General features: G+C 41.8%; 1 protein-coding gene across 1 annotated transcript in view; it reads right to left on the bottom strand.

The window, feature by feature from the left end:
- Positions 1-693: 693 nt before the first annotated feature.
- Positions 694-23,866, bottom strand: part of LOC141116644 (Fc receptor-like protein 6) — a 33,893-nt gene continuing 10,720 nt past the window's right edge. The window contains exons 3-9 of the mRNA XM_073609036.1: positions 22,060-22,191; positions 21,598-21,723; positions 14,701-14,982; positions 12,428-12,709; positions 10,579-10,857; positions 7,672-7,950; positions 694-812 (exon numbers count right to left, since the gene is read on the bottom strand). Coding sequence (XP_073465137.1) covers positions 694-812; positions 7,672-7,950; positions 10,579-10,857; positions 12,428-12,709; positions 14,701-14,982; positions 21,598-21,723; positions 22,060-22,191 — 1,499 coding nt within the window. The remainder of the gene's footprint in view (positions 813-7,671; positions 7,951-10,578; positions 10,858-12,427; positions 12,710-14,700; positions 14,983-21,597; positions 21,724-22,059; positions 22,192-23,866) is intronic.

Here is a 23,866-nt window from a genome sequence, read left to right as displayed (position 1 = left end):
TGGTTAAAATGTATTTATGTCTCTATAGACCTACACTGTCATATATCAATCTAGATTGTCAAGGAGCAGAAACAGTTACAAAACTATACTTTGTAAAGTAGAACTCCAGTCAGAAATAACAAGATACAAATATTTTCCTGTAATGTTCACTTTTAATTTCTAATTCCACGGTACTTATTTTCTGCCATTTTTTAAATTTCTTTGCCACTAAATATCCTCAGTTGGATGGCCCTCATCATTCAACCTACTTCCTCTAAATCCAGGTCATCCCGGACCAGCCCCCAAGCTGTGACCGGACAAGGAACGAATAAGCAGCACAGTGGTGAGATTATCTCTCTGTCACTCAGCTCTGTCCTCGTGCTTCAAATCAGCATGTGAACTGATAGGTTCCTTGTGCTGCTTCTTCCTCTCACACATCATCCCTACTGTACAGAAACTGCAAAGGGCTGATATCAGGTCACATTCAGTTGCATACACTGCTTGTATTTAAAAAAAAAATACGTTTTATAATGTATTATTGACATTTGTGTCTTTTTCATCTTCCTAGATGAAATTGCTAAAGCATCCTGGCTTTTGTCTCCATCTTCTTCCCATAGCCTCCTATTACTGACAACATACAGTTGGTGCTTTATAGTCATTGAGACGGCAGTGGGTGCTCTTCCACTCTCTCCTCCGCATCTTTGTAATCCTTTGTCATGGCCACCCTCCCAACTTAATGTAACAGTAGAAAATAAAGGCCCCTATAAATAATAAGATTCCAGATGCCAACAGTCGAATTTTGTTCTGTAACGTGTAATCCGTATCCTCGTCACCTGAGAAAAACAAAAAAAACAAGAGAAACCACCATCAACAAAAAACAGAAGTAAGGAAAAGTATTTTTTATACGGCACCTGATAAATCATTGGTCAGCACTGTTCGCTTTAAGCCAGTGCCACTTCCAACAAGGATACTGCCCACAAATTACTTCCATTACTTGCTGTTTCCTTTAAGTATAAGTCAGTAACTTAGTGGATTCTATGATGGATTCATATGGTGGATTCTGCTCTTTCTGTAAAGTACTTGTATATCCACCTATGTTTGCACAGAGTGGGTAAAGGATTAGAAGTCTCGTCGGGTTTTACTGCCAACAGAGCAGACCTTCTCAACACGGAGGAACCCTTGAAATAACCTTTCGGGCTCAGAGAACCCCTGTTAAAAATGGATATATCTACAACTCATGATACATTGGTGTGATGGTCAGTGGAAGAGTGTTACATCTGTGGTCTTGGGGAAGAATTTCCCCCCTACAGATAGCTAAAAAGTTCATTGGTGTCAGTGAGAACCTATCCTAGAGGCAAAAATTGGTCATTGCTCAAGGAACCTCTAGCAACCATTGGAGGAACCCTAGGGTTCCACGGAACCCTGGTTGAGAAACCCTGCAACAGAGGCTCTGCTCGAGTGTAGACTGTGTGTTTCATTTCATTACGAATCTAAATTTGGAAGAAATTGTCATTATTCTGAGATTCTGATGTACCTTAGGTTCCAAATCATAATAGTAACACATTTCAACAAATCCGAAATAAATTATAACAAAACTAATTATCGAAAATTAATTAAAAAATGAATTTGAATTTGAAATGGAAACATATTGCAATAAGAACAGTAAGGCATACAAGTGAAATATTATGATGGTCCCTGCTTAGGCTAGAATAAAATAAAACAGAATAGAATATAAAGTAATAGAAAAGAATAAAACAGGTCAGAATATAAAATAATAGAAAAGAATAGAACAGAATAGAATTGAAAATAAAAGAAGAGAATAGAAAATAAAATAATAGAATAGAATATAAGAAAATAGAATAGAATATTATATTCTGTGTTATTCTGTTTTATTCCTTTTATTTTATTTTATTTTATTTTATATTCTATTCTGTTTAATCCTATACATTTTTTTTATTTTTTATTCTATTCTTTTCTATTATATTCTATTAAAAGGGGAAAAATGTATCAATAAAAAATATTCACTAAATAAATCCAATGAGCAGCAACTTAATGTGAGATATACACAGATAAAACATAAAAGAAAGAAGCCGCGCTAAGTCCAATTTATAAAATTGATTGTAGAAATGAATATCATCTCTCATATGGCAAAAAAAATTGTTGAATAATATTCAAATTCTTCTAGTATTAACACCACAGTGAGTTCGTTCAACCACCACCCGTGGTGTTAATACTAGAAGAATTTGAATATTATTCAAACAATTTTTTTATTAACAATTTTTTTGCCATATGAGAGATGATATTCATTTCTACAATCAATTTTATAAATTGGACTTATTAGCGTAACTTCTTCCTTTTATTATATTCTATGCCTTTAATTTCTATTCTGTTCTATTCTATTCTATAAAGCAGCCTAAATAGGAATCATCACCTTATTTCACTTTTACACCGTACTGTATTTATTGTAATATGTGTCCATTTCTACCTTGAATTTGAATTCATTAAATTAAATAATGAATATACGAAATATCCAAATACAGTGCCCTGAAAAAGTATTCATACCCCTTGAAATTTTCAACATGTTGTCATGTTACAACCATAAACGCAAATGTATTTTATTTAGATTTTATGTGATAGACCAACACAAAGTGACACATCATTGTGAAGTGGAAGGAAAATGATTAATCGTTTTCAATTTTTTTTTGCAAATAAATATGTGAAAAGTGTGGTGTACATTTGTATAGCGCCCCCTGGAGTCAATACTTTATAGAACCGCCTTTCGCTGCAATTACTACTGCAAGTCTTTTTGGGGATATCTCTACCAGTTTGCACATCTAGAGAGGGACATTTTTGCCCATTCTTCTTTGCAAAATATCTCAAGCTCTGTCAGATTGGATGGAAAGCGTCTGTGAACAGCAATTTTCAATTCTTGCCACAGATTCTCGATTGGATTTAGGTCTGGACTTTGACTTTCTATTCCAACACATGAATATACTTTGATCTAAACCATTGCATTGTAGCTCTGGCTGTATGTTTAGGGTTGTTGTCCTGCTGGAAGGTGAACCTCCACCCCAGTCTCAAGTCTTTTGCAGACTCTAACAGGTTTTTTTCTAAGATTGCCCTGTATTTGGCTCCATCCATCAGCTCTGACCAGCTTCCCTCTCCCTGCTGAAGAAAATCATCCTGACAACATGATGCTGCCACCACCATGTGGGGATGGTGTGTTCAGGGTGATGTACAGTATTAGTTTTCCGCCACACATAGCGTTTTGCTTTTAGGACAAAAAGTAAAATTTTGGTCTCATCTGACCAGAGCATGTTTGCTTTGTCCCCCACATGGCTTCTCACAAACTGCAAACGGGACTTCTCATGGCTTTCTTCTTGCCACTCTTCCATAAAAGCCAGATTTATAGAGAGCACGACTAATAGTTGACCTGTGGACAGATTCTCCCACCTGAGCTGTGGATCTCTGCAGCTCCTCCAGAGTTACCATGGGCCTCTTGGCTGCTTCTCTGATGAATGCTCTCCTTGCCTGTTCAAAGCTTGGGGTATTTTTTTTATAACCTAACCCTGCTTTAAACTTCTCAACAACTTTATCCCTGACCTGTATTGTCTGTTCCTTGGCCTTCATGATACTGTTTGTTCACTAAAATTCTCTAACAAACCTCTGAGGGCTTCACAGGACAGCTGTATGTATACTGAGATTAAATTACACACAGGTGGACTCTATTTACGAATCAGGTGACTTCTAAAGACAAGTGGTTCCACTAGATTTTAGTTAGGGGTATCAGAGTAAAGGGGGCTGAATACAAATGCACGCCACACTTTCAGATATTTATTTGTAAAACATTTTGAAAACCATTTATCAATGTCCTTCCACTTCACAATTATGTGCTACTTTGTGTGGGTCTGTCAAATCAAATCCCAATAAAATACATTTACGTTTTTTGTTGTAACATGACAAAATGTGTAAAATAGGGTATGAATACTTTTTCAAGGCACTGTATACAAATTAATTCTAAAAAATAATTATTCCAACATAACAAATATGACAAAATAAAATTATTAACGCAATAAACAAATACGAAACTAAACAATTTTCTGTCGTGCACATCTCTACTCGAATGATTTCTTCTCTTCCTGTCTGGTTAGAAGGTTGTCCCCAGGAAAGGAAGTGAGGGGAAAACTATTTTAAAGCAACACAGACAGAAGTAAAACCTTCAGGAATTAGAAATAAAAAAAATCTACCCATGTAGTGGGCTCCCCTGCACTGCAAGGGTTAAACTCTTGTTGGGCCTTGTGTTCAATTGGGGAATGCTAGAACTATGGTTAGCTATTTATTCTAATTGGAAAAATTCTGTGAGCCACAATGATCTTATGCCTTGCTTGTGCTACCTCCAGCTGCATGCGCTAATCACGCTTCATATAACGTGTAAAGGGATAAATTTACAAGTTATGCGCTGCGCTTGGGTGACCCCAAAAACAAAATTAATAATAACCAATTTTGTGCTTACTAGTGCGATAATATTACAAATAATATGAATGTAGAATAAATAAACAAGGTGTGAAAAAACAAGTGCTTGTTACACCATAAATTAGTGCTTATTAGTGCTTGTTACACCATACATAGTGTCTTAATCAACATAAAAAGTGTGCTTAGTGCTCAATACACAGTAACCTAATTTTCTTAAATGAAAAAAAAAAAAAAAAAAAAAAAAAAAAAAAGTTCTCTATGGCACAATGTCCAGCAGTGATAATAAAACAATGTGTGCAGGTGGTGTTCAGCTGTGACAACAATCCAACATCATGCCGAAGATATCCTGAGTGCTGCAAAACATGCTCCTGTGCTCCTTCGTGACCCCCTTAAGCTAATGTGCTCACCTCAGAGCGTGTGACTCAGCTTCTACCCTGAGTCCAAAATTGCTTGGAGCCACCCCTGGGCTCAGTCTCAGTGTCTGCTCCACTCCTCCAGCTGGAAATAATGTGGCTCCATACATAGAATGAAAAGGAAACTATATAGTGTAATATAGTCAAAATGCTTTTATTAAAAGAAAACGCTCCCCACACCGGGGTACTCACATGGCACTGATGATGACACGTGATCCCTGTGTCGAAGACGCATAGGGGAGGGGCCAGGACGGAGGGACTGACACAGACTTTACACCAGCGCTGTCTCAGCACAGCATACCGCACCAAACTTCCACTGATTTTGCATAGAAAGCCGTTATAGTATGGTGCACTGACGCACCAGTGCCATGTGAGTACCCCGGTGTGGGGAGCGTTTTCTTTTAATAAAAGCATTTTGACTATATTACACTATATAGTTTCCTTTTCATTCTATGTATGGAGCCACATTGTTTCCAGCTGGAGGAGTGGAGCAGACACTGAGACTGAGCCCAGGGGTGGCTCCAAGCAATTTTGGACTCAGGGTAGAAGCTGAGTCACACGCTCTGAGGTGAGCACATTAGCTTAAGGGGGTCACGAAGGAGCACAGGAGCATGTTTTGCAGCACTCAGGATATCTTCGGCATGATGTTGGATTGTTGTCACAGCTGAACACCACCTGCACACATTGTTTTATTATCACTGCTGGACATTGTGCCATAGAGAACTTTTTTTTTTTGTTTTTTTTTCATTTAAGAAAATTAGGTTACTGTGTATTGAGCACTAAGCACACTTTTTATGTTGATTAAGACACTATGTATGGTGTAAAAAGCACTAATAAGCACTAATTTATGGTGTAACAAGCACTTGTTTTTTCACACCTTGTTTATTTATTCTATATTCATATTATTTGTAATATTATCGCACTAGTAAGCACAAAATTGGTTATTATTAATTTTGTTTTTGGGGTCACCCAAGCGCAGCGCATAACTTGTAAATTTAGCTATTTATTCTAGTCTGTTTCCCTGGTGCAGATTTTCCTGGAACAGGAAATTAGTGTAAATCTCTCTAATGGAACCCATTCTCCATTCAACTCAAAACAGAAAAAAAGTTTTGGATATAAATAAGCATTAAACATAAGAGGTCCTTCATTGCTATCCTACAAAAGATTCTGCTTGGAAGGAGTTTGTGTGGGCTCCCTTCCACATTAAAAAAAAAAACAGATTGACTTTGCTAAAAATTGTGTGCAAGTAGTAAAAACACCTGAGTGGAGGATCCTCTGGGGTGGGAACTAATGTGGTAGTTTTACAAAATAAAACTGCACTCCCAAGCTCAATCAATCCAGCTACACTTAAAAAACCATGAAAATCTTACTACTTATAATTTTATAAAAAACTTGATTAAGATGGAGCATTATGCCCTGTACACGCGATCAGACTTTCCGACAACAAAACTGTGGACTATTGTTCGAAGGTTGTTGGCTCCAACTTGTCTTGCATATACACGGTCACATAAATGTTGGCCAACAATTACGAATGTGGGAACGTTGTGACGTATGAGGAGCCGATAAAAGGGAAGTTCAATAGTCATGTGATATCTCCATTACGAACGCTAGTTTTACAAGACCGAGCGCTTCCGGCTCGTACTTGATTCCGAGCATGCGTGAACTTTTGTGCTACGGACTTGTTTACACACGATCGGAAAGTCCGACAACAAAGTTTTGTTGGCGGAAAATTTTAGAACCTGCTAGCCAACATCTGTTGGCGGAAAGTCCGACAAAAAATGTTTGATGGACCATACACACTGTTGGACTTTCAGCCAACAGGCTCACATCCAACATTTCCCGTCGGAAAATCCAACCGTGTGTGTGCGGCTTAAGTATTAGTATTATCAAATGAAGGTCAATGACACTTGCAATTACTCGTATTACATGGAGGCAGTGGCAGTGGTTTTGGAGCCTGGAGGGGGCTCGGTTCCCAAAGAGAGGAAGAATCATGGCAGGTCCAGCCGGGAAAAACCCTTACGTCCTCTTCTTTCTGTGAACCTACACCCTGTTGTCAACAGTTGCAACCAGATCTGCTGGCACAGGCTTGAACAGCATACAGATTTTTTTGCCCGGAGAGTTGGCATCAGCGTGAATACAATTATACAAAATACACTTCCACTGCATCTGCGACAATTTTCAAAAGCAGGAGCCCAACCAGTTCCCCATACAATTTGTCACTCTCTTGCCTTCTTATGAAGGTCTCAGTCATAAACATCACTGCACTCTGCTGTCACCACTTCCACCAGTCAGATATAGGCAATGGTCATGCCCCCCCCAACCATCCCACATTTTTCTGGACTGTCTCAGGATTCCAAAACAATCCCGGTGCCCTGCAGATCTGGGCTATGTCCCGAAGCCAAGGGAGTTCTTGCTCCATCACCCAGCTCAAGCTCTATGCATCTTTTGTACCTAAAAGAGTCTGCATATTCCTAGCAGCAGGAAAAAGGGCAGAGCAGCAGCATGTGTTGTGCATAAGTGTTGTGCACTTACACCATTGCCTACTTCCACCCCCACTGGACACTTGCTATTGCAAGTGTCCAGTGCTATTGTTTCACTGTTGAGCACTTACGTTTCTTCCCACCTCCTGGTAGGTTCTACTGTTCTCTGCCACCCCTGACACTATTGTTCCTCCTACACCCCCCCCCCCCCCCACTGAGCCCAAATAAGCACTGTTTTTAGTTCATGAGAATAGATATCGCATCAGTAGATGTACATTATACATATGTAAGTTAACATTTTCATAACTGATAGTGAAACAATTTACCTATTATCTGGACAAAGACATCCTCACTCTTCTTAGAAATGTTTGTTGCAGATCTCACTTCACAGGAATAATTCCCAGAATCCTCCAGCTGAGGTGATTGGACTCCATATTGATCAGATAAACTGAATTCCTGAACATTCTTTCCATCTCTATAGAAAGCAAACTGCAGTTCTGTCTTCTGGCTGAGTGGACTGAGGCTTGTGTTACACATCAGGGTTATGGTGTCACCTTCCAAGACTTTGATAGTGCTTACATTTAGCACTGGGGTGAAAAACAGCTCTAAAAAAAAGATTGACAAATCTTATTTTCTAGCAGGTATGAGTGTCAAACTTTTGTGACATTTTGGTGAAATTTGCCTCCAATTTGTAGGCAGGTGCAGTCTTATTTCCCAACTGCAGGTGGTGCTCAACCACAGTGGCAGTTCAGAGAGAGAGGAGGCAGAGGGAGAAGTCAGGAGGAATGTGGTCACTATATGGTTTTCTGGGTCACTGGGGCAGGTATCTGGTTGGGTGCTGCCAGCCCATGTGACTCTGGTGGTCATCTTGTGTTAGGCAGGGTGTTTTTAAGACCCCTGGCTCTCGGGTTTAGCGCATTTAGCATGTAGATCAGCCTTTCTCAACCTTTTCAGCACAGAGGAACCCTTAAAATAACTTTCTGGTCTCAGGCAACCCCTGCTAAAAGTTCCTATATCTACAACTCATGATACATTAGTGTGATGGTCAGTGAAAAGAATGCTCTTTACACTTGTGGTCATTGGGAAGATAGATACAGATAGCTAAAAAGATCAATGGTGTTAGTGGGAACTTATCTGAGATGCAGAAATCGCTCATTGATCAAGGAACCCCTAAAAACCTCTGGAGGAACCCTAGGATTCCATGGAACCCTGGTTGAGAAACCCTGGTGTAGATAGTGTGTTGGGACAGGTCACATGTTCATCAGGGACAGTACTAATGGTAGCGAAAAGTTCCATAAGAGTAGGGAAAGTATAGGGACCCTCCACTATTTCTGGAAACTTCCCCACTTGGGCTCGGACTTGCCAGGCCACATTCCACCCCTCAAGAAAGACTGTCAGCTCGGCTGAGACCTGCTCTGCTACATACTGCTACCATCCGTGAGTGTTTCAGGTTGGGATTCCTTCCGTCGGGCTTGTTGTGAACTGTTTTCCTTTGACTTCAATACAAGTTCTTTCAATTGCATCTGAACTGAGTGTGTGTTGTTGCCACCGCACAAGGCTGCACCCATCCACAGATTAATAACAATGAATTTCGCCAAAAATGTCCCAAAATTTTGACAAATGCAATATCAGTTCTAGAGTCAATTAGAAGGTTGATTTTCACAGAAATTTCACAGAAATTGTGATACTTACCCCTATAAAATACTAGTAGATTCAAGGATAGATGAGCTTTAAAAGAAGGTGCTTGTCTTGCATACACACGGTCACACAAATGTTGGACAACAATTACGAACATGGGAACGTGGTGACGTACAAGACATACGACGAGCCGATAAAAAGGAAGTTCAATAGTCATGTGATATCCCCATTACGAACGCTAGTTTTACAAGACCGAGTGCTTCTGGCTCATACTTGATTCCGAGCATGCGTGAACTTTTGTGTGACGAACTTGTGTACACACGATCGGAAAGTTTGACAACAAAGTTTTGTTGGGGGAAAATTTAAGAACCTGCTAGCCAACATTTGTTGGTGGAAAGTCCGACAACAAATGTTCGATGGAGCATACACATGGTCGGACTTTCAGCCAACAAGCTCACATCCAACATTTCCCGTCGGAAAATCCGACCGTGTGTATACGGCATAAGTATTAGTGTTATCAAATGCAGGTCAATGACACTTGCAAATACTCCTATTAAATGGAGGCAGTGGCAATGGTTTTGGAGCCTGAAGGGGGTTCGGTTCCCAAAGAGAGGATGAATCATGGCAGGTCCAGACCGGAAAAACCCCTTACATTTCTCTTCTTTCTGTGAACCTACCCCCCCTTGTCAAAAGTTGCAACCAGATCTGCTGGCACAGGCTTGAACAGCATACAGATTTTTTTGCCCGGAGAGTTGGCATCACCGTGAATACAATTATATATAATACACTTCCTTTACATCGGCGACAATTTTCAAAAGCAGGAGCCCCACCAGTTCCCCATACAATTTGTCACTCTCTTGCCCTCTTATGAAGGTCTCAGTCATAGACATCACTGCACTCTGCTGTCACCACTTCCACCAGTCAGAAATAGGCAATGGTCATGCCCCCCCAACCATCCCACATTTTTCTGGACTGTCTCAGGATTCCAACACAATCCCAGTGTCCTGTAGATCTGGGCTATGTCCCGAAGCCAAGGGAGTTCTTGCTCCATCACCCAGCTCAAGCTCTATGCATCTTTTGTATCTAAAAGAGTCTGCATATTCCTAGCTGCAGGAAAAAGGGCAGAGCAGCAGCATTTGTTGTGCATAAGTGTTGTGCACTTACACCAAATGCCTACTTCCACCCCCACTGAACACCACCATGCTTCTCTCCTCACTGGACTTTACTTTTACTCCCTAGCTTTCTCTGTGCACTATCGTTTCTTCCCAGCCCATAGCCCACTGCTGGACACTATTGTTTCTCCCTATGCTTTGCTGGGCACTATTGTTCTCCCCACACCTATTGCAGGGCACTATTGTTTTCACATCACCCTCCGGTTGCTATTGTTTCACTGTTGAGCACTTATGTTTCTTCCCACCTCCTGGTAGGTTCTACTGTTCTCTGCCACCCCTGCTGGACACTATTGTTCCTTCTAATACCCCCACTGAGCCCAAATAAGCACTGTTTTTAGTTAATAAGAATAGATATTGCATCAGTAGATGTACATTATACATATGTAAGTTAACATTTTCATAACTGATAGTGAAACAATTTACCTATTATCTGGACAAAGACATCCTCACTCTTCTTAGAAATGTTGACTGCAGATCTCACTTCACAGGAATAATTCCCAGAATCCTCCAGCTGAGGTGATTGGACTCCATATTGATCAGATAAACTGAATTCCTGAACATTCTTTCCATCTCTGTAGAAAGCAAACTGCAATTCTGTCTTTTGGCTAAGTGGACTGAGGCTTGTGTTACACATCAGGGTTATGGTGTCACCTTCCAAGACTTTGATGGTGCTTACATTTAGCACCGGGGTGAAAAACAGCTCTAAAAAAAAGATTGACAAATCTTATTTTCTGGCAGGTATGAGTGTCAAACTTTTGTGACATTTTGGTGAAATTTGCCTCCAATTTGTAGGCAGGTGCAGTCTTATTTTTCAACTACAGGTGGTGCACAACCACAGTGGCAGTGCAGAGGGAGAGGAGGCGGAGGAAGAAGTCAGGAGGAACGTGGTAACTCTATGGTTTTCTGGGTCACTGGGGCAGGTATCTGGTTGGATGCTGTCAGCCCATGTGACTCTGGTGGTCATCTTGTGTCAGGCAGAGTGTTTTTAAGACCCCTGGCTCCCGCGTTTAGCACATTTAGCGTGTAGATCAGCCTTTATCAACCTTTTCAGCACAGAGGAACCCTTGAAATAACTTTCTGGTCTCAGGCAACCCCTGCTAAAAGTTCCTATATCTACAACTCATGATACATTAGTGTGATGGTCAGTGAGAAGAATGCTCCTTACACTAGTGGTCATTGAGAAGAATTCCCCCCTTACAGATAGCTAAAAAAATCAATGGCGTTAGTGGGAACTTATCTGAGATGCAGAAATTGCTCATTGATCAAGGAACCCCTAGAAACCTCTGGAGGAACCCTAGGATTCCATGGAACCCTGGTTGAGAAACCCTGGTGTAGATAGTGTGTTGGGACAGGTCACATGTTCATCAGGGACAGTACTAATGGTAGTGAAAGGTTCCAGATAAGTAGGGAAAGTATAGGGACCCTCCACTTTTTCTGGAAACCTCCCCACTTGGGCTCGGACTTGCCAGGCCACATTCCACCCCTCAAGAAAGACTCTGTCAGCTCGGCTGAGACCTGCTCTGCTACATGCTGCTACCATCCGTGAGTGTTCCAGGTTGGGATTCCTTCCATCGGGCTTGTTGTGAACTGTTTTCCTTTGACTTCAATGCAAGTTCTTTCAATTGCATCTGAACTGAGTGTGTGTTATTGCCACCGCACCAGGCTGCACCCATCCACAGATTAATAACAATGAATTTCGCCAAAAATGTCTCAAAATTTTGACAAATGCAATATCAGTTCTAGAGTCAATTAGAAGGTTGATTTTCACAGAAATTTTACAGAAATTGTGATACTTACCCCTATAAAATACTAGTAGATTCAAGGAGAGGTGAGCTTTAAAACAAGGTGCACTTATCTTTTTGCCATCTTCCACTGACCTAACCTATCCTAACCCACTCTTCCCCTCCACAGATGTATACTTAGCTCAAAATAATGACTGCATAAAATGCTATGAGACCATCTCTGATCATCTCTTATCTATAGCCTCGATATTCTGCTCCATAGAAGCATATAGATCACTAATGCGCAGGGGTAGCCAGAACAGTAAAGACCTGCACTACTGGGATTTAAACAGTAGAACAGGGGGCCATCATATCAAGCTACGTATGTATTTGTAGGGGAAGGGTGGACTAGGTTAGGTCAGGAGAAGGGGGGAAAAGGAAGGATGCACTTTGTTTTAAAATGCACACTTATCCTTTAAATAGCATCTGCTGGACAGAATTGTAATGGTGGAGGCACATTTGGGATTTGTTTAGGAATAAATCATATTCACCTTTTATCGTAATATGGACGAAATGACTACTTTTCCTCACTTTGCCATTTGAAGCTCTCATGTCACAGGAATAATTCCCAGAATCCTCCAGCTGGGCAGACTGGACTCCATATTGATCTGATGAACTGAATTCCTGAACATTTCGTCCATCTCTGTAGAAAGCAAACTGCACATCTGTTCTCTGTCTGAGCGGCTCAAGTCTTGTGATACATATCAGGGTCATTTGATCTCCTTCTATCGTTGCATTTCGGATTGCTACGATTCTTGGATTTACAAACAGCTCTGCAGAGAAGGAAATCCAGGAGGAAAAATATAAATGTCTTTCCATGTACAAATACAACAGGTGAGCTACCAGTATGCTATGGGACTCATGATTCAGATTGAAGTGACCATGCAGAGCAACAAGAGCTCATTAGTATTATGGGTTTTGTCAAGTTTGTATTAGGCTTGGAGTTCCAATTTTTAAGGAATACCTGCTGAGTTTAAATATTAAGGCCTTAATGATGAAGATGGCTGGTGGCTGCATTAGAATATGGGAAGATGGCTGGTGGCTGCATTAGAAAATGGTTGACTCCTGGGGCAAGCAGTTGAGAACAATCGATTCACCATTTTCAAATATCTTTCTTTGTGTTTATTGCCATGCAGTACTGAAATCCCCAACGGTGCTACCTGTAGGGGCCTTGCCCGAAGCAGGAGTGTGCCTAAAATTAGTACTGCTGGGTTGTTGTCCACCTACATCTAAAATTGATAGTTCTGTTTTCTTTGGGTTTTTCCCAAGACTTCTGCCTGCTGTGGAGCATCCCTAGCAATAGATTAAGCTGATCCAATAATCTGAAATATGAACATTTATATCTCCCTGGCCAATCATTACGAGGCTTATTACTGGTGGCACATTCTGGGAAAGAGAATAAATATTCAGGAGTGTTACCTTGGAAAGCTCTGTTGCCTCCCAGTCTCTGCCTCCCAGTATCTGCCTGGGGAGAGTGTGTTGCTGTGTGCTCCTGTCCTCCCAAACTCGCTGCCTGGAGAGGGTGCGCTTTACTACAGAGAAACCAAAGTCTGGAGTCTGAAGCTCCCTGCTGTCGTCCTGGGGATGTGGAACAGGCAGGTGATTGCTTAGATTGGACCACTATGGGTGAAGACTTGCTGTGGAAGAGTGTCCTGGAGAGATGTGGAGAAGCTACTGCCGGTGGACATTGTAGGAAATTCTCGTGGCTCATCCAAGAGATATGTGTAACTGCCCTACGGTGTGAAAAGTACAGAGCTCCTGTCTTGCTTAAAGTTCCATTATTATGATTTGACCATAGGTAGAAATTCAGTCTGCATTTTTTTGTTCTTTGGGTATCCTGTGCCCTAATCAATCTATCCCAGAGTTTATTTGGTCATATATTAAACCTTGTTGAACCATCTTAAAGTGACTGGCTGTCAAGTCTGTAGTGTGAGGCCGGGTTGCTGAGAGGGCGCCCCTTGCGGCTGAGTGCAGCACGTCCCTGGATTTGGGTACAGGGAATGCGATGCACAGAGGTGCACGGGTTGCCAGGAATACTGCAAACGGGCTGGTTGGCTGTAAGTAGCTAGAGTGCGTTGTGGCAGCCGTGCGGAGAGAAGTCTTGAACGGTAACAGCAGGGTAAACCAGGAACAGGGTCCGCAGCCAGGCCAGGGGTCAGATACCAAAAGACAGTCCGAGAGAGGTACAGGAACAAGCCGGGTCATACACAGAGGGCAGAAGATCAGAGAGTAGTCAGCCAAGCCGGGGTCAGAGCGAGGAGATAAACAGGAACACAGGTCAAGCCGAGCAGAGGTCAAGCAGGGGTCTTCAGAGTATACAAGGCACAGGAACACAGGAGCTGTTTGATAATCCAGCAAACTGCAAGTGTCAGTGGCAGGTTTAAATAGGCCAGAGGGGTGTGCCTACAAGATCAGGGCGTGCTCACTAGACTCGCCTGCCACCATGACGGTTACTGGCGGAATTGCCCACAACACGGCCATTTCCCTGACACTGGCACCCAATTTCTTCATACTGCACACAAGTCAAGGACCCTACCCTAAGGTGAAATGTCAGCACACAAAGCCATTTGGGGTCCCCAACTTCCTCCAAGGGGCGAGGGGGTGGTACATACAAAGAGGTTTGTCTATATGTTGTTTTTTTGGGACTAATAAGGCTGAGGCTGGGCATCATTACTAGGTAAGTTTGGAGTTAGAAAATGGTTCATTAATTCATTATTAAATGCTGATCGTCAAAACCTGAGTCTTCTGGTCCTGATTGACTCACCATTTACCTCGACCAGTTTCTCCTGACTCCTCCTCTTTACACTGTTGGTTACAGTTGTTGCTTCACAGGAATATTTCCCAGAGTCCTTCACCTGAGCGGACTGAATTCCATACTGATTATATGAAGTGAATGCTCTGACATTCCGTCCATCTTTGTGAAAAGCAAATTTCAGTTGTGTCCTCGGTCTGAGCAGGCTGAGACTAGAATCACATGTCAGGGTCATCTCATCACCTTCTACCACTGGATACGGGGTCACTTTTATCTCTGGAATTTCAAATAGCTCTAAAAAGTAATCACATTGTGAAGTTATGTGAAAAAAGTTTAAAAAATTGAAACTTACACTAAATCATTGCTCACCATCCCAACGTAGACTCACATAGGAACATATATGCTTGCACCGGATGTGACTACATTAAAAAATGAAGATTGTACTTATACAAATAATTCCAGGGCTATCATTTGTGATTAACTCTAACCTGATAACCTGTGAAGGCTTTTAACCTCTTCCTGATGTCAGTATACCCGGATGACGGCTATAGCACGGTCTCAAATTTCTGGGAGTGTCTATTGATGTTCCCCCATGATTGCGCTTCCCGTGTGCCCCCTGCAGCGGGCATCTTCAGGGATCTGTGATCAGCTGTGTCCTTTGGACACAGCTGATCACAGATTGGGGTAAAGAGCCAATCACAGCAGCTCTTTACCATGTGACCAGCTGTGTTCAATCACAGATGATCACAGTGTAACATAGCTCCCAACTGTCCCTGATTTCGAGAGACTGTCCCTGATTTGGAGCAATGTCCCTCTGCCCCTCATTCCTCCTCATGTGTCCCTCATTTTGGTTTGATGCATATGCCTGTATATAAAATGCACTATATATCTATCAAAAAGTGCTTCCCAGTGCTAAACCTTTCATCCAATTTCAAAATTGTTGCATTTGTATATTTCAAAAGCCAATATAAAGGAATAGAAGTGTTAAAAAAAGCACTTGTGGGTTTAACTAATAATTATTTTTGTATAATTTTCCTTTAGGGGGGCATGACGGGGGGTATGTCCTATGCCCACATACTTTTGCTAATAGGTGTCCCTCACTCCCATCTCAAAAAATTGGGAGGTATGGTGTAAACAGGATTTGACTGTTATCGGCAGTCCTCTCCTCACGCTGACAGCATTTAGACATCCCAAGTCTCCCCCGAGGTGCGGGAGTCTCCTGCATTTTGGCTGTGGCTCCCGCAGACCCACGAGTGTCGGGTGAGTGCAGGGCCGATCCTGGGCGGCAGTGGGGTATCATCCCCACCCTGCGCACATGGAATGTTCCCCAGCTTCACAGCTGGGAATGATCGGTGCGGCAGGAAACAGCTGTGAGCACCAATCCCCCTGTATACCTTTTCAGCTGACAGCCGCTTCTCCTCCTCTCCCTCCCGTGGCTATACAGGGAGATCAGTGCTCACAGCTGTCCCTCCCGATCATTCCTGGCTGTTTCCTGTCCTTCTCTGGTCCCCTGTCCTCCTTCTTCAGCCCTCCTCTAACTCTGTGTCCTCCTCCTCCGCCCCCCTTATCCTCCTCCTCCGGCTCCATGTCCATCTTCTCCGCCGCCCCCTCGTCCCCCGCAGCCGGCTTCCCTCCTCTCCCCTCATAGGGGCTGCTGTGGGGGATGTCAGGATAGAGAGCGGAGAAAGGGACAGGTAAATATTTAATTTATCGGCCCCTTCCTTTTCTGAACACAGTGGACACAGTGAGCGAAAACTAAGCAGAGTAACCTGTGTTTACTCTGCTCAGTTTATGAATGGAGAGAAACTTCTGTCTCCTCTCCATTCATCTTCAGTGCTGAAAAAGATTGGGGAACCTGTGTCCTCAGTCCCTTTCCCTGTCTCAAAGGGGAGATGTCAGGGGTCTGTTTAGATATCTCACTAAAGCCCCCCAACAGATAAAAAAAAATGCATTAAATATTAAATAATTAAATTGTAAAAAAATATATAAAAAATTTAATTGTAAAAAAATATATATAAAATAAAAAATTACTGACACCACTCAACCCTACCCTACCAACACTATCCACTGCCCCAACCCCGTCCCCCCAAAAAGCATTGTGAAAAAAATTAAAAACAAATTAAATTGTAAAAAAATTAATACGTAAAAATACTAAACTACTGACACCATCCATTGCTTTACTGACACTGTCCACTACCCCCCACCCCCAATTATCCCCAAAAATAAAATTGGAAAAAATAATTTAAAATGTAAAATTGTAAAAAAATAATAAAAATAAAATAAATAAATAAATGTTGACATTGTCCACTGCCCTACTGACACCATCCACTGGCCCCTAAAAAGCAATTGGAAAAAATGAAAAAAAAAATACAAAAAAAATTAAATTGTAAAAAAATAATAAGAAGAAAATAATATAATAATAATAATAATAATAATATATAATAACTACTGACACTTTCCACTGCCCTACTAACACCATCCTACACATACTACCCACCGCTGTACACTCCGCACTCCTCCCCTGCACAATATACCCACCTACATGCACTCCGCACACCACACTCCTCTCCTGCACATACTACCCACTGCTGTGCACTCCGCACTGTACATTCCCTATTTAACATCACTGCATTCTACACTATGTAAGTCATCTCAGACTATTAAACCACAACCCCTTTAAGCCACACCCAATATGTAGTGCAATTTAAGCCATGCCCACATTTCGCTGTTGGGGGGGATGGATATTGTTGTGGAAAATTTTATATTAATGTGTTGTCATAAGTCTCCCAGTGTGTGTTCAACCACAGCCCGCTCTAAAGAGCTGACTGGGGCAGATCGACGCTGGCTGAGACCTGTTAGGTAGTGGAAAACTTCCTGGTGTTTGGAGAGAGGTGTTTGCGGAGAAAAGACATGTCCGCCAGCAAAAGGGCCCCTGTGCAATGCACAGAATGATCGTCTGGTGGGGATGCGTTCACTCTGCAAAGACATTATCGGTTTAGAGGTGTTTTGCTCTTGTCACCCCTGGTATGCCTGATCAACATGTTTGGGGTGCCATGATGTACACATGCAGATAATCTCCCATGCACAAGGAACTTTAGTCATCGTCATTTAGTATATTGTATCATGTCCTGTAGTAATTGGTTGTTTTGTGTTCTGTTGTTAAATCCTTATATGGTCACTTACATCCTGTGAGGTCACAAGCTTTGTAAGAGGTGTGTTTGGCTGTTGGAGGCTGAACCCTCGAGCTGTGGGACCTCCTATTGATATGCTAATAAAGTGGCTCACTCAGACAGCTGAGAGGGGCTGGCTGCAGTGTGTTTTTTGGAACTGGAACGATGAGGTTGTCTTTTGTCTAGTTGGTTGGATGGGGCACACACCAGAGGATGGATGCGATCAAAAGGTGAGATGCATTTATTTCATTAGACAAAATTGTTATTATGATTAGAAACAGGAGATTTGGCTGTGTGCTTTGCGTACAACCAAATTTCGCTGACAATATGCAGAGCGCCACTTCCCTGAAATTAGTTTTTACAGGTTGGAATATCTAAGCATGTGAGGAGAGGAGAGCCAGTAAGCGACAATCCATACAGGGGGCATCTACACTGATAATCAGGGCACTGATAATCAGTGCAGCCCCAACAGTGCTGCCAGTCAGTACCCATCAGTACTGCCTGTCAGTGCCTATCAGTGTTGCCTGTCAGTGCCCATCAGTGTTGCTTGTCAGTGCTCATCAGTGTTGCCTGTCAGTGCCCATCAGTGTTGCCTGTCAGTGCCCATCAGTGTTGCCTGTCAGTGCCCATCAGTGTTGCCTGTCAGTGCTCATCAGTGTTGCCTGTCAGTGCTCATCAGGGTACCAATGTTTGTCACTATTTCATCAATGCTGCCCCATCAGTGCACATTAGTGCAGTCTTATCAGTGCCAATCAGTACCACCTCATCAGTGCACATCAACTGAAGAAGAAAATTTACTTACTTGCAAAAAAATTTAACAGAAACTAAAAAAAAACATTATTTTTTTTTTATATAAAATTTTTTACATTTTTTTAGCAAAAAAAAAAAACCCAGTGTTGATTAACCTCTTGCCGACCGCTGCACACCAATATACGTCGGCACAATGGCAGCAGTGGGCAACTGAGTGTACCTATATGTCCCCTTTAATTGGCGGGGCTAGCACGCGCCCGCTGTGTACAGCGTGACCGTGCCCGCGGGTCCCGCGGACTCGATGTCAGCCGGTATCCCACAATCGTGTCACGGAGCTGCAGAACGGGGAGATGCCTATATAAACAAGGCGTTTCCCTATTCTGCCTAGTGACATGACAGAGATCACTGCTCCCTGTCATCATGAGCAGTGATCTCTGTCATGATCTCTGTCATGTCAGTGGTAGCCCATCCCCCCTACAGTGAGAATCACTCCCTAGGACTAGGGATTAGCTTCGAGTTCGACTCGAACATCGGCTGTGTGCCAGTTCGCCGAACAGCGAACATTTTCGGGTGTTTACGGCAAATTCGAAAGCCGCGGAACACCCTTTAAAAGTCTATGGGAGAAATCAAAAGTGCTAATTTTAAAGGCTTATATGCATGGTATTGTCATAAAAAGTGTTTGGGGACCTGGGTCCTGCCCCAGGGGACATGGATCAATGAAAAAAAAAGTTTTAAAAACCGACGTTTTTTCGGGAGCAGTGATTTTAATAATGCTTAAAGTGAAACAATAAAAGTGTAATATTCCTTTAAAATTTCATACCTGGGTGGTGTCTATAGTATGCCTGTAAAGGGGCGCATGTTTCCCGTGTTTAGAACAGTCTGACTAAGGGGAACCCCGCGCCAAAAAAAAAAAAAAATGGCGTCGGGTCCCCCCAAAAATCCATACCAGACCCTTATCTGAGCATGCAACCTGGTAGGCTGCAGGAAAAGAGGGGGGACGAGAGAGCACCCCCCCTCCTGAACCATACCAGGCCACATGCCCTCAACATTGGGAGGGTGCTTTGGGGGGCTACCCCACGCCATCAACATGGGGAAAAGGTACTTTGGGGGGCTACCCCAAAGCACCCTCCCAATGTTGAGGGCATGTGGCCTGGTATGGTTCAGGAGGGGGGGCGCTCTCTCGTCCCCCCCTCTTTTCTTGCAGCCTGCCAGGTTGCGTGCTCAGATAAGGGTCTGGTATGGATTTTTGAGGGGACCCCACGCCATTTTTTTTTTTTACATTTTGGCGCGAGGTTCTCCTTAAAATTCATACCAGACCTGAAGGGCCTGGTATAGATTTTGAGGGGGACCCCCACGCCATTTTTTTTAAAAAATTTTGGCCGGGGTTCCCCTTAATATCCATACCAGACCTAAAGGGCCTGGTATGGAATTTAGGGGGACCCCCCACACCATTTTTTTTTTAATTTTGGTTCGGGGTTCCCCTGTGGAGAATTCCCATGCCATTTTTATCAATGAACTTTTATGTGTATTGTCGGACCGGCAATTCATTAATAGCCGCAAGTAGTTTTAAATGACTTTTTTCCTTTGAAATGTCATTTTGCTGTCAGATTGTTCTAAACACGGGAAACATGCGCCCCTTTACAGGCATACTATAGACACCCCCCAGGTATGAAATTTAAAGGAATATTACACTTTTATTGTTTCACTTTAAGCATTATTAAAATCACTGCTCCTGAAAAAAATCAGTTTTTAAAACTTTTGTTTGCATTGATCCATGTCCCCTGGGGCAGGACCCGGGTCCCCAAACACTTTTTATGACAATAACTTGCATATAAGCCTTTAAAATTAGCACTTTTGATTATTCATGTTCGTGTCCCATAGACTTTAACGGTGTTCGCGTGTTCAAAAATTTTTTTGCCTGTTCGCATGTTCTTGTGTGAACCGAACAGGGGGGTGTTCGGCTCATCCCTACCTAGGACACACTTAACCCCTTGATCGCCCCATAGTGTTTAACCCCTTCCCTGCTAGTGTAATTTACACAGTAATCAGTACATTTTTATAGCACTGATCGCTGTATAATGGTCCCAAAATAGTGTCAAAAGTGTCCAATCTGTTCGCCATAATGTCGCAGTCATGATAAAAATTGCAGATCGCCACCATTACTAATAAAAAAAAAAAAAATTAATAATAAAAATGCCATAAAACTATCCCCTATTTTGTGGACGCTATAACTTTTGCGCAAACCAATCAATATACGCTTATTGCAACTTTTTTTTAACCAAAAATATGTAGAAGAATACATATCGGCCTAAACTGAGAAAAAAATGTTTTGTTTATATATTTTTGGGGGATATTTATTATAGCAAAAAGTAAAAAATATTGCTTTTTTTTTTTAAATTGTCGCTCTTTTTTTGTTTAAAGCGCAAAAAATAAAAACCGCAGAGGTGATCAAATACCACCAAAAGAAAGCTCTATTTGTGGGGAAAAAAGGACGTCAATTTTGTTTTGGTGTAACGTCGCACGCCCGCGCAATTGTCAGTTAAAGTGACGCAGTGCCGAATCGCCAAAAAAGTGCTCTGGTCAGGAAGGGGGTAAAATCTTCCGGGGCTGAATCGGTAAAAGACCACGAAAAGAAACCTCTATCTGTCTTAAAAAAGGATAAAAATTTAATCTGGGTACCATGTTGCATGACCGCACAATTGTCTTTCAAAATGTGACAGCGTTGAAATCTGAAAATTGGCCTGGGCAGGAAGGGGGTGAAAGTTCCTGGTATTGAAGTGGTTAAAGGGGGCATCTGCAGCAAAGGGTTAAAGCTTAGTTATGTAAAAAAAAAAAAAGTATGTCTTACTTTGTATGTAGATAAAGGCTTCATCTGTGAAAGTTATATGACTATACAAAGTTTTCTTCTGTATTTCTTTTGTACATCTGTATCTCATGGTGTCCATCATGTATACAGTTCCTACATGTAATACAGATCTGTATCTCCCACCTTGAATGATAGAATCATCTTTGCGGAATATTGTATATACTTCTATGAAGTCAGAACGATGGTGACATCTCAGAGTCAGATCATCTCCTTCGTAAACATCGAGAGGAACCTGCAGGATCACCAGGTCTGGAACACAGAGAAGATTCCATGAGAAGATGATGGTTACAGGACAGACATAGTATTGCCTCCACAACTAGATACATTTGTAGTAGATTGACATGACCAAATTTATTGAGTGACGTTACTGGGATCGGCACGGGCCAGCAACTCATTCCTACAACTCAATAACATCTCTCTTTTTTTCTGGAATTGGCAAAGAACACATTAAAATAATAAACTGACCAGCAGCAACATCCAGTCTGGCAGTGCCACTTTCTGTACCGGTTCGGCATCTGTAGTCTCCGCTATGTTCCGTTTTTGCAGATCTAATGGTATATATTTTTCCTGTATACACCCAGTTACCATCTTTGTACCAGTAATAGGTCAGATCTCTTCCTCCAGTAGAGCCCACATCACACGTCATTGTTATAGACTCTCCTGTGAAGATCTTCCTCCAGTTTGGGGTGAAGGTGACCACAGGGCTCACTGTTGATCCTTAAGAGGATTAAAGTGGAATTCTAATTTAAGTCAGGTTAATTTCAAACAAATAAAGGTAGTGTATCCTAATGCCCCGTACACACGATCGGACATTCCAACAACAAAATCCATGGATTTTTTTCAGACGGATGTTGGCTCAAACTTGTCTTGCATACACACAGTCACACAAATTTTGTCGGAAATTCCGAACATCATAGAATGCGGTGACGTACAACACGTACGACGAGCCGAGAAAAATGAAGTTCAATAGCCAGTGCGGCTCTTCTGCTTGATTCCGAGCATGCGTGGAACTTTGTGTGTCGGAATTGTGTACACACGATCGGAATTTACGAAAACGGATTTTGTTGTCGGAAAAATTGAGAACCAGCTCTCAAATTTTGTGTGTCGGAAATTTCCGATGGAAAATGTCCAATGGAGCCTACACAAGGTCGGAATTTCCGACAACAAGCTCCTATAGAAAATTTTCCATTGGAAAATCAGATCGTGTGTACATGGCATTAGAGTGTAAAGAAACACAAGTTTCTGAATGCAGTAAGTAGGACCAATTTATTAATTAAAAACAAATAAACCACTCACATGTGGTAGAATAAAAAGTGCATGCCAAAAGCTCTGTTCATCCATAAATTCAGGCAGAGCAAACATGTTAAGAGCAGAAACCACCAGTAATAGAGGATATACCAGCTCTGGAGCTGATCTGACAGTGTGGGCACTTGGCTGATGATGTCACATTCCAGGATGTGTGAAAGAGGCATGACTACGCGTTTTGCGGCTTGAGAAAGAGGCGGTAGCGCCTCGAAACACTCAGCCACGCCCCCTTCACACCTGGTAAATCCTCTGTATTTTGAAAGTTTCTGCTGTTTAACATATTTGAACTGCCTGGGTTTCCAGATGACGCAACAGAGTTTGTGACTTGTGCTTTTTATTCTACTACATGTGAGTGGTTTATTTGTTTTTTATTAATAAATTGATCCTACTTACTGCACTTAGAAGCGCCCTCTTGTGTGTCTTTGCATTGCTACAGATATTCTTTCTATCTGCTGAGGATCTGCACAACTTAAAGACCAAGCTTTTTCTGGCACTTTTTGTTTACATGTTTTAACTCAATATTTTTTGCTAGAAAATTACAAATAACCCCCGAACATAATATATATATTTTTAGCAGAGACCCTTTTTGGAAAAATACATTTTAATAACTGAAAAAAAACGAAACACAATATATGCTGCAATTTTTTTGTAAAATATGAAAGATGATGTTAAGGCAAGTAAATAGATACCTAATATGTCTTGCTTTAAAATTGCACACGCTCGTGGAATGACAAAGACTTAAGACAAAGACTTAAAAATCTTAATAGGCAAAGGTTTAACATTTTTTACAGGTTACCTGTTTAGTTACAGAGGGGATCTAGCACTAGAATTCTTGCTCTTACTGTAATGTCCATGGCTATACCTCACAGGTGTGGTGCAAACACCATTTACATATGCGTGCGCGACTTACGTATGTGTTCGCTTCTGCGCACAAGCTCGGAGGGATGAGGGTGCTTTAAAGTTTGTAGGTTTGTTTTCCTTTTTTTTTTTTTTAATTATTTTTCTTTTTTTTAACACTGTTTGTTTACTTTTTATTTATTTTTTATCACTTTTATTCCTAACGCAAGGAATGTAAACATCCCTTGTA

Source organism: Aquarana catesbeiana, linkage group LG13, assembly GCF_042186555.1.
Source record: "Aquarana catesbeiana isolate 2022-GZ linkage group LG13, ASM4218655v1, whole genome shotgun sequence".
NCBI lineage: Eukaryota > Metazoa > Chordata > Amphibia > Anura > Ranidae > Aquarana > Aquarana catesbeiana.
Note: the sequence above shows the minus strand (reverse complement) of the source record. Positions and strands in the feature narration are given on the sequence as shown.